The following is a 12,143-nucleotide window of genomic DNA, read 5'->3' on the forward strand; positions in this document are numbered from 1 at the left end:
ATATCGTTACAGAGTAAACAATAATTCGCTTTTTGCCTATTATTATATACATATTAAGGGGATCCAAAACCGACGAGCGAACTCCGACGGGTTAGTGCCCTCATCTAAACGTAACTAAAAATGTCGATAATACCGACATTTTTATTTCCGCCATTACCAACATAATTATTTCAAACATGCATAATAGAAAATGCAATCTTTTGCCTTGTGTTCCATATATTGAAATGGGACAATATCACAATATATTTTTACTGCTTTATATACAATAATTAATTGACAAATTACCAAACTTTAATTCATGCGTGAGAGAGTAATATACATGTACGCACTAACATCATCGCAATTTCTAATATCATCTTTCTTTCGATCATACGCTTACTCTGTTTCTCTCTGTATCTCTCTTTCTAATCGCTCGCTTACTACGTACTGCATATCGCTTAGCTTTATTCTTCTAGCATATTCGCTTACGCGTTTACTCGCGCTTCTCTCTCTCTCTCTCTTTCTCTCTTCCTCTCTTTTTTGTTTATTCATTATTCTTTCATTCTCATTATTATATTTTTGTATAGAAAATAAAAGTTATATATTACGCATTTTATTTTTCTGAAAATAATTGTAATAGATTAAATACATTTTTGCGATTAAAATGACACTAAATATGACATTTGTATTTAACTATAGTGAAACGTAATTATGTATTGTATTAACTATAGTGAAATAAAAGAAGAAAATAACTTGTATTGTATATCTTATTTATGCTGTAGAAAATAAAAGTAAATACATAAATTTATTTATTTTTATGTAGGGAGAAGAGAATAGAAAGAATAAAAGTTGAGCAAATAAAAGAATATAATAATGGGAATAAAAGAATACAATAATGAACGAGCAGAGAGAGAGAGAGAGAGAGAGAGAGAGAGAGAGAGAGAGAGAGAAGCGCGAGTAAACGCGTAAGCGAATATGCTAGAAGAATAAAGCTAAGCGATATGCAGTACGTAGTAAGCGAACGAGAAGATAGTGCGATTATGTCTGTCTTTGTCATGTACGATTGCAGCTCTGTCTATCGCGACATCACGTAACTAATCCACTGCTCTGTTTTATTCTTCAGCCTCCATCTCGCACACACACCTATGCACGAAAATTTTATTTTGCAAAATATTTTTTATAAAGCTTTTAAACTCACTTCTCTAAATTCACTTATACTCTTTGATGAAATGCCGAGTGCGGGGTTGGCGAACTCCGACGGGTTAGCGCCCCCATCTAATTGTAACTAAAACTATCGGTATATTACCAATGCTTTATAATTACGTTATCGACAGTATTACCTAGAGCAGTGCTCGGAGATAGTTGCCCTTTTCGGGCCGATTCCGTGGCTCACGCCTATTGCCCCCCACTCACCGCTCGTGCGTTAGCGACGAGTCGCCAGATACGCGTAACTAAGGAGCGCGACGCTTTGTCTCAGGAGCGTCCGTATATAAGAATGCCCAAATATAATAATAAGACAATACTTTTCTATAAATAAAAGTTTTTCTTCAATATGTTATATCAATGAAATATAAAATATTGAAGAAAAACTTTTAATTTTGAAAATTTTCGCCGTGCATTTAGAAAAGTATTGTCTTACTATTATACTTGGACATTCTTATATACGGACTCTCCTGAGACAAAGCGTCGCGCTCCTTAGTTACGCGTATCTGGCGACTCGTCGCTAACGCACGAGCGGTGAGTGGGGGGCAATAGGCGTGAGCCACGGAATCGGCCCGAAAATGGCAACTATCTCCGAGCACTGACCTAGAGTAATTAGAGTCAGGGATATGTGCATACTTTAGAAGGAGCAATAAAATTCAAGCTTTTCACGTTGTGTTAAATATGTAGAGATAGAAAATATGTTGTATTTCTACTGCTCTATCGTCTCGTACAAGCAACGATTTTAGAGCTTAGATATCTGTCTGTTTCGCATACATATTTTGAACACAATTTTACAACATTGCTTATATTGTCCCTTTTAATTTTACTATTATATATAAAATAAGTAGTATTAGTAATAATTCACTCCTGGGACATAGGTTTGGGTTAGGTTATATCTTCTGGAAGTGGAGCTCCCCGTAGGGGGGGCAGAACCCACTAGCGCTCGATCGACCGCTGCAGCTGCTGTTGAGGTACAAAGTGCTCCGACATCGTAGATGTATCAGAATATCACTCACTCGCAAACTTATCCTCCACACACGCTTCTATCCGGCTCGAAGGACCAATATGTTCGGGAGTCGACCTCGACGAGATCGCCCGAATCTTTCAGAATCGCTCAGAGATGAGCAAGAAACTGTGTGTAGCGCGAATCCGAAGATCCGCTGGAGGATAAGGATAGTTTGAGAGAACACTCGAGTGCAGATTGTTCTAAATATTCGTTTATTTGAGAACAATAGGAGCGAGCGACGGCACGTATTCCGCGACTCCGACGGAAATCTTCACAATGTCCTGTTAAATACTGCCCTTTTCCGCGTTTCGGGAATCTTGAAGAGCTTCTTGCTAGAAACTCTCGCGAGGACGGAAATCTTGCACGCGGACGCCGGATGGAATTTAACGCGAGGCAGAGGACATTTGCGATACGGGTAACGAGCGTCGACTCTCGGACTCCAAACAATTAACGTTCACAATATCTCAGCACAAAAGAATTAAAGAATACGATTTGAGATATTACCGAATTGACCGCCGCGAGAATATGAACGCGATCGGATGCGAGACAATTCGGAACGATTTTGAGACGAGTAAGCTACGGAATCCGAGTCAACGTGTAGCATCGAATGATGCCTTTTGTGGCAAATCCGACACGAATATTTACTTTTGCATTCTTGAACTGAATGCTTCGAGCTTAAACAATTAAAACAACGTTTTTGTTGCTTTACTATATCGCGACGTTGACTCGCATTTTTGACCACGAACGCAGGACATTCATTAATAAAGTGTCGAGCTGGACACAATGGACACTGCGATTGTGCGCTAGTGGATGCGATAGCGGCATGAGCTCGCGATATTGCAACTGGTTTTACACGTTTTACATTTTTAGAGACGGACGCGGGAGCGGATGCCGCTAACGTACGAGTGCGAGACTGAAGAAATCGGATTAACGTATCGTAAGATGGCGGGGCATCTGTATTGCTGATGCTTACATTCCAACTCTTGCGCGTTACCGGATCTAATTTTTGTACAATTACGTAAACTAGAACATCTTTCCAGAGTTCTTCCGGTTTTCGACCAAGGGTTTTCAATGATGCTACCGCAATATTATCTTTATCGCATAACGTCTGCATCTCGGTAGCAGATTCGCGCGTGATAGAAGATAAATTGAGCAATGTCGATAGATGTTTGTTTATCGACCGCAGTTTGTCTTCGTATCGCGAAGTCAAGGCTTTCCACGCTATTTCAAAATTAGCGGCCGTTATAGAAATATTCGCGATACATTCCAGCGCGCTACCTTTCAGACACGATGATAAAAAATGAATACGCGCAAAGTCAGTTAACTCGGTATTGTTTCGAATTAGCGTAGTAAATCGATCGCGAAATTGTTCCCATTCGTCATAATTACCGTCGAACGGAGGTAATTTAATGGGCAGAAGATGCGATAAAGAAAACGCGGACGCTTCCGCGTGCAGCCTCGTCGAGGAAAAGGATAGATTTGGACTCACGGCCGGTTTCAATTCCTCCAAGATCTCTGCCATGTGGTCCAGAGCGTTTTGATAGGCTGCGAAAATCGAATCGAAATAATTGTCCTTGAAGTAGACAAAGGACGACCGGGTTGCTTCCGGGATCCTCTGCGACAAATCTGTATGTCCGTTGAAGAATTGACTGAACGCGGAGTATTCCTTGAGCGTTGAGATCCTCGAGCGCACCTTAGCCGGGGTTAGATTGCTCCTGTCGATTTTTTTGAAATTATCGAGGTAGCGTTCGATCGACCGTTGCAGCTGCTGTTGAGGTACAAAGTGCTCCGACATCGTAGATGTATCAAAATATCACTCACTCGCAAACTTATCCTCCACACACGCTTCTATCCGGCTCGAAGGACCAATATGTTCGGGAGTCGACCTCGACGAGATCGCCCGAATCTTTCAGAATCGCTCAGAGATGAGCAAGAAACTGTGTGTAGCGCGAATCCGAAGATCCGCTGGAGGATAAGGATAGTTTGAGAGAACACTCGAGTGCAGATTGTTCTAAATATTCGTTTATTTGAGAACAATAGGAGCGAGCGACGGCACGTATTCCGCGACTCCGACGGAAATCTTCACAATGTCCTGTTAAATACTGCCCTTTTCCGCGTTTCGGGAATCTTGAAGAGCTTCTTGCTAGAAACTCTCGCGAGGACGGAAATCTTGCACGCGGACGCCGGATGGAATTTAACGCGAGGCAGAGGACATTTGCGATACGGGTAACGAGCGTCGACTCTCGGACTCCAAACAATTAACGTTCACAATATCTCAGCACAAAAGAATTAAAGAATACGATTTGAGATATTACCGAATTGACCGCCGCGAGAATATGAACGCGATCGGATGCGAGACGATTCGGACGATTTCGAGACGAGTAAGCTACGGTAATTTCGACACGAGCGAGAATAAAGAAAGAGAATTGATCGAGATCGATGAATGTCGATCGGCTCGAATCTTTGTCGTAGGCAGACTAAATTGGTCGACCGCGGAAGCTTGCGCTCTGCCGATGGAAATAATAAAGTTTTTCGATGTCGAACCTTCGAGAACTTGCTGTTTGTCACAGTTTTTCATGTGTTATGAAGCAAACAAGCACGCACCGATTAGCTGAACGTGGTGTTATTTATTCTCGCTCGATCGTGTTTTGAGTTAGGCTCTTATTATTTTTATTTAACGGCGACGACCCTTTGAATTTTGAACATACCGCCCGCCTTGGAACGATAGTTCCAAAATGATTAATACAAGACCGTTAATTGATTTGTCAAGAGCATATGCAGCAATTAACGACACAGGCGAAGATGATTTTCGTCTACGTGACGTAGTGACGTATTGAGCGTTCCGCCCGCCCTGGCGGAGTAGGAGTCGCATCTTGACATTTTTTAAACTTAATCTAAGAACTTATAGTAAGAATATAAATTGTACCGCAACGGAGATACTTAATTGCTCGTCGCCTCAATATTGACCGGTTGTAAGCACAGTTTAACAATCGGTCTTTTGAATTCGGAGGTGGCCGTCTTTACGGTGACGACCCGTACGAAGCCGTCGGAGCCGAGGTGACAGCGTGTCACTCGGCCCAACTCCCATTTACAGGGGGGTAACAGCGGATTACGCAACAAAACAATTTGCCCGGGTTTAATCGGCGGCTTGACCTTTCGCCATTTTGCTCTTTGTTATAACGTATTTAAGTAATCGTTACTCTATAGCTTCCAGAATCGCTCGGTAACGTGTCGTACGAGCTGCCACCTCGAAAGACGATTTTCGTTGAGATCGAGCAATGATGGTTCCGGGTTGACAATAAGCGCGGATCCGATTAAAAAGTGACCGGGGGTTAGACACTTGTAGTCCTCAAGCGTATCGGAGAGGGGCGCAATCGGCCTAGAATTTAGACACGCTTCGATTCTGCATAATAACGTCGAGAATTCCTCGAATGTTAGAGTATGATTACCTAACACGCGACGCAATGAGTTTTAATGCTTCGGACGCCCGCCTCCCACAATCCGCCGAAATGTGGAGCAGACGGGGGAATGAAATTCCACATTACGTTATCGGAGGCGGTCATGTTCAGAAAATTCGGATCTTGTAACGTTGATCTGTACGCGACAGTTAATTCTCGGTCCGCCCCAACGAACGTGGTCCCGTTGTCCGAGTACATAGATTGCGGTAACCCGCGACGAGCGCAAAAGCGAGAGTATGCGTTTAAGAAAGCGGGCGTGAAATAATCTCCCACTAACTCTAAGTGGATCGCTTTTGTTGCTAAACAGATAAAAAGCGCAATGTAAGCTTTGCTGAGGCGCGAATTTGCACGGGTCCCGCGTAGTCGAGGCCACAGTGAGAAAAACAGCGAGAGCTCTCCGACACTCGTGGTTCGGGTAAATCCCCCATGATTTGTATAGGAATCGCGGCTCGCTCGCAAACGCACGTGACATTTGTGGATGACGGATTTGACTATATTGCGCGCGCGAATTATCCAGTAGTCGCGATGCAAAGTATTTAGCGTGAGTTGCGGTCCGGCGTGCAGCGCTCGTATATGCGCGTGATGCACCATCAATGTGACTAGCGGATGAGATGAGAGAAGGATCGGATGTCGAACCGGCATTGGCAACGGGGCTTTGCTGAGCCGTCCGCCCACGCGAAGACTTCCGTCCTGATCAAGGAACGGTCGAAGAGAGAGAATTGAGCTTCTCGACGAGAGACTCTGTTTTTATTATAAGGAGTTTATTTCCGATGGAAACAAGCTGCTTTGTATTGTCTTGATCCAGAATGTTTTAGCGAGGTTGCAATCTGATGCAGAAAGCGAAGCATTTTTTGATATCGGAGGGTGAGACGATACAGACGAGAGCGGCGATGAGTTTACGTCGCGACGAGAGTGATTACGACGACAAGTATTTACGAATTTGTAGATATACGCGGTGACTCGAATTAATTGTGGCCACGATGAATATTTCGAAGCGAGGTCCCACGTGAAGTGCGGTTGAGAGCATTGCAGCGAACTAACCTTCTCTTCGAGAGGCGCTTCCTTGGGAAGACGCGCATTGCTACGCGGCCATTGATCAGAATTGTAGAGCAGCCATGGAGGGCCTTGCCACCATAGCTCGCGATTGATAATTTCATCGCCGTATATTCCGCGCGAAGCGCAATCCGCGAGGTTGTCTTCCGTTGACACGTGCCGCCATTCGACATTTGGAAAACGAGTCTGAATGTCGTTAACGCGATCTGCGACAAAAGTCTTCCATCGGGAAGGAGGTTGACTTACCCACGCGAGCACGATCGTGGAATCTGTCCAGCAATAACACGGGACATTCTTATAACCGTTCGATCCGCGAACGAACTCGACGAGTCGTGCTAGTAATAATGCTGCGGATAATTCGAGCCGTGGTATGCTCAGAGATTATAGCGGCGCGATCTTTGATTTCCCGACGAGCAACGTTGTCGTAATTTTGCCTGCTGACGAAATAATTTTGATATAGACGCATGCGGCATACGCGTGGGTAGATGCATCCGCAAATCCACGTATTTCGGTGTGATTTGTGTCCGATCCGAGACCAACCCAGCGCATCATTCGCGAATTACTGAGATGTGAGAGTCGAGAATAAATGTTTCTCCACTTTGCGATGTGTGACTCGGAAATCGCGTCATCCCAACCAATTTTAATTCGCCAGAGTAGCTGCATAAAGATTTTTGCTGTAATCGTGACCGGAGTGACTCACCCGAGCGGATCGTAGAACTTTGCAATCGCGGACAAGATCGCTTGGCCTCCGGGGCGTTATCAGCTAGCGACACGCGAAACTCGAAAACATCGTTTGCCGGCTTCCACCTGATGCCGAGGATCTTGGTTTGTTCATCTTCAGCAAGAGGTTTTTTAGTGGCTAAACCATGGTCTGCTATGTCCATATCATCGAGAAGAGAGGGCGAATTACTAGCCCATTTTCTCATTACGAATCCGCCGCGTTTTATCATCGAATTTAATTGATCGCGCACTTGTCGGATTCAACTTGTATCAGCTCCGAAGAGTAGGTCGTCGACATAGATATTATCGCTCAGAATAGGAACTGCGAGCGGAAAGTGCTGACCTTCGTCGATGACTAGTTGTTTTAATACCCGAAGGGCAAGAAACTGGGCACATGCCATTCCATACGTAACCGTTATGAGTTGATAATTGATAAGAGGTTCCGAGAACGATGATTTCCACAGAATCCGCTGATAATTTGTATCGCAAGGATCGATTAGAATTTGGCGATACATTTTCGCGATGTCGGATAAATACACGTATTTATAGCGGTGCCGCTGTAATATTACCGACATGAGATCGGTTTGTAATTTAGGACCGGCGTATAGATGATCGTTTAAGGATGTGCCGTTCGAAGTAACGCTCGAAGCGTTGAAAACTACGCGAAGATGCGTGGTTGAGCTGCTTTCCCGGATCCCCCCGTGATGCGGGAGATAGACAGTTTGTTCGATGTCACCTTGAGGCATCGGCGCTGGGCGCATATGCCCAAGACGTTGATATTCGGAGATAAGTTCGGAATATTCTTTCGCTATCTCGGGTTTATCACGAAATCTCCGTATTAGTGAATTTAACATTTTTTCGGCGCGGAATCTTGAATTACCGATATCGATCGGAGGAATCGTTTTGAACGGCAGACGAACGATGTACCGTCCGTCGGAATCGCAAGAATGAATCGAGCAGAAATGCTCTTCACACTGTTTTTCTTGCAGCGTAAGAATTGATTGTCGTGGGAGTTCTTCAACCTCCCAAAAGCGACGAAGTTCCTCTTCGAGAGATTGAGAGCTGATAATGTGATGAGCCACGGCCATCTTTATTTCCAGGCCGCCCTACTCGATGTGGCAACGTTGCATCAGCTGATAATAGCCAGCCTGACGGCACGATTACGATAACTGTGGCCCCCTATTTAAAAGGTCGTTTCTGAAAACATTTTTGACAAGGAACACGGGAAAAATAGTAAAAAAAATTTCCTAAGCCTGACTACTAGACTAACGGATAGAATTTTTTCAAATCACCTCTTTTAAAATATTGAATTAATAACAGGGTAGCGATCATGTAACAGTTTCCCTAGGGCGGAAATGTGAAAAGTAAAAATTTTTATTATTGAAATTAATTTTTCACTTTTCACGTTTCCGTCCTAGGGAAAAAGTAACATGATCGGTATCGTGTTTTAATTAATATATTTAAAGAATCAGGGAATTGTTACAAAATAAATTGTATTTAACTCTATTCATTTTCAAATATTTAAATTTAACAATTTAAAGAAATTAAGGCTCTCAAATGACATCACAAATTTCAAATAATCGCAGGCTAAATAAGAGCCAGAACACGGATGGTAGTGCGTCAGTTTCATAGAAAAATAAGTTTTCTATGATAGATTTTTAAATATAATCTCAATTTTATATTTATAATAACCCCTCTTTACCCCCCTAGAGAAACGAAGGCGAGGAAAATATTGGGGCGAAGTCGCTGAATCGGGAATTCCCGATTTAGCGACTGCGCCCCAATATTTTCCTCGCCTTCGTTTCTCTAGGGGGGTAAAGAGGGGTTATTATAAATATAAAATTGAGATTATATTTAAAAATCTTGGTATAGCACCAAGTAAATTTATGAAACTGACGCACTACCATCCGTGTTCTGGCTCTTATTTAGCCTGCGATTATTTGAAATTTGTGATGTCATTTGAGAGCCTTAATTTCTTTAAATTGTTAAATTTAAATATTTGAAAATGAATAGAGTTAAATACAATTTATTTTGTAACAATTCCCTGATTCTTTAAATATTAGAAAACTTATGAAACTGACGCACTACCATCCGCGTTCTGGCTCTTATTTAGCCCGCGATTATTTGACATTTAAATTTAAGTTAGTTAAATTATTTAAAATACCTTCATTATATAAATTTTGTTTAATAACATAATATCACAAATATTAAAATCAAATCTTTTTGTGGATACGACATGAAACATAACAAACCTTTATTTTAGTTTTACTATAAGATTTAATACATTGTTTCCTTAAAATAATAATTCTATAATAATAAAATATAACTTTATACAAACAGAAAACTTTTCATATCATATGAAACATAATCTTATGAACTACGAAACATAAAATAAAATCATATTTGGTATAAAATATTTAAAAAATTGCACTCAAAATAATATATTAGGTGTACAACATAATTGCACTTTTCTAAAAATAATCTTTTAATCTATTTGAATATCTTACAATGTATGAGAAATGTTTTAAATTATAATAATGTTTAGAGCTTCCTTTTCTTTACGTTCATATTTCCTAAATAGTAATTAGTTTTTAACTTCCTATAATTGTTCAACAATATATTTGCCATAGATTTTAAAATATCCAGTACAATTTTTGCGTGAGTATAACCACAAATACATGTCTCATTGAATATGTTGGAAGTTAAATGATTTCTGTTTAAAGTTTCTGTAACTGATTTAATTAGTAACTGCCGTTGATGTGTAACACTCAAAAAAGCATTTTCATACAAATTTGAAATTAAACATTGCATAATACCGTATATATTGTTGCGCCCGCGCGTCGACTTCGATATTACTCGAATACGCGTGACACAACCGACACTTGCGTACCGCGAAGTAAATAATAAACATTTTTTTAAAAGAACGAAAGGAACTTTAATAACAGCTTAGAACACAGAACACAAAGCAAAGAACAGATAGTCTCGTAAATCAGCCGATACGTCCGATCGGAATCACCACCGATGCGAGACTCTCAAGATGGCCGAATACTCTCAAGATGTTCGCCGTTGTTTTACAACAACCCTTAGCAACGTGTTTGGAGATGATCTCTTAGAGACGGGAGCAACTTCAGGATTAACTACCGCAGACGATTCGCAGAGACGAAGTACACACAGACGGGCGTAACACTGCCCCCCCTCTCCTCAAGATTGTCGTCCTGACAATCAGTGAACGACGAGTCTATGTTGAATGGGTTGACTAGTCTTCTTCTTCCAAAGCGAAGACTCCAGGATGCCACAATGACTCCTTGCTCTACCCTGAGCTGCTGCTGCAGGTTACCGAGCGTCATTACTTGGCTCCAATCACACGCTTTCCAGGAATTCACAGGATACCGTCATCGAACCCTCTGCATTCTCGTCAACTTCAGGGCACCAAATTAGTTTCTTGCTCTACCTTGAGCTGCTGCCGCAAGTTACCGAGCACCAATATTTAAGTCCCAGACGACTCCAACAAATTCTTCATCGAACTCCTTAAGAAACAAAAGAAAAATCAAACGAATAACAAGAAATAAATTACATTAAATTGGGCTTCGGATGCAAAACAATCTCTTTCATTAAAGAATCTTCTTTCCTGTCTTAATCTCAAAACAACAGATATCTAAATGTGTCTCTCAAAATTACTCTCTTTGATCACTTTTACTGCCATCACTCTTTGTATGGCCATTTTCAATTAAGTAACACCTTCCAATTGTAAAGTTCTTCTTACAAATCTGTCTGACAAAGCCGTGACAAACTGTGCACAAGCGATCTTATCGCGGACTTGATGAGAGCATTCCGGATACGCCAATTGAGATAAACGCTCAATGTCGGAACCCAACGTAGCCTCATCCTCTCCCGATTTTTGTTTTCTATTCGTAAATTGTGAATAGTAAGATTGAGAGTAACATCCCTCTCCAAAACGCAGCTCTAATTTAGATTTTAACTCCGCGTAATCCAGACTCTCTCTCAATATCATTTATACACTCCAAAACCGCCCGCGCTTTCCCTCTCAAACCCGATATTGATGCCACATTTTTCGTCGCGTCACTCCACTGATTAGCTCGCGCGATCAACTCGAATTGCGAAAAGAACTCCCTAAATGGAACAGTTCCATCAAAAATATCCGGCTTTAACTTATAGCCTAACTCTTCATTTGTAACGACAGAGTCATCACTACTATTGTACATACTGTAAATATTGTAAATACGTTCGGAATATATATATGTATAACCTCGCATGCCTCACTGTCTCTTCCTGCTATACCTATTCTGCTTGCGCATGCGCCAACCGTGCTATCTCGCTTGCACGTACGCTACTCGTGCTATCTCGCTTACACGTACGCCGCTCGTGCTATCTCGCTTGCACGTACGCCACACGTGCTATCTCGCTCGCACGCACGCCGCTCGTGCTATCTCGCTTGCACGTGCGCCACACGTGCTATCTCGTTCGCACGCACGCCGCTCGCGCTATCGCGCTTGCCCCCACGGCAAACCAACTCCCACCGACGGACCGACAACGCGTGGTTGGGCGTCGGCCGGGTATATAAGCCCGGCCGGTCGAGACAGCGGGACTAGATCCTGTCCCGACATCCTGCTCCTGACCAGTGATGCCAGAATTGCCACGCTAGCAACACGCAACCGTACTGGAGGGGATGACGCACACAAGCGCAAACCGCGTACGTGTGAGCT

At 42.4% G+C, this 12,143-nt stretch overlaps 1 protein-coding gene across 1 annotated transcript; it reads right to left on the reverse strand.

The window, feature by feature from the left end:
- Positions 1-7,679: 7,679 nt before the first annotated feature.
- LOC115244856 lies at positions 7,680-8,507 on the reverse strand. Its single transcript, XM_029822848.1, has one exon. The coding sequence runs from the start codon at positions 8,505-8,507 to the stop codon at positions 7,680-7,682; it is 828 nt and encodes a 275-aa protein (XP_029678708.1).
- Between the last annotated feature and the right edge of the window lie 3,636 nt (positions 8,508-12,143).

The sequence above is a fragment of the Formica exsecta genome, unplaced genomic scaffold, assembly GCF_003651465.1.
Source record: "Formica exsecta isolate Colony F162 unplaced genomic scaffold, ASM365146v1 scaffold874, whole genome shotgun sequence".
NCBI classification, from domain to species: Eukaryota; Metazoa; Arthropoda; class Insecta; order Hymenoptera; family Formicidae; genus Formica; species Formica exsecta.

Coding starts and splice junctions, on each gene's coding strand:
- LOC115244856 (XM_029822848.1), bottom strand. CDS start 8,507: ATGGCCGTGGCTCATCACATTATCAGCTCTCAATCTCTCGAAGAGGAA.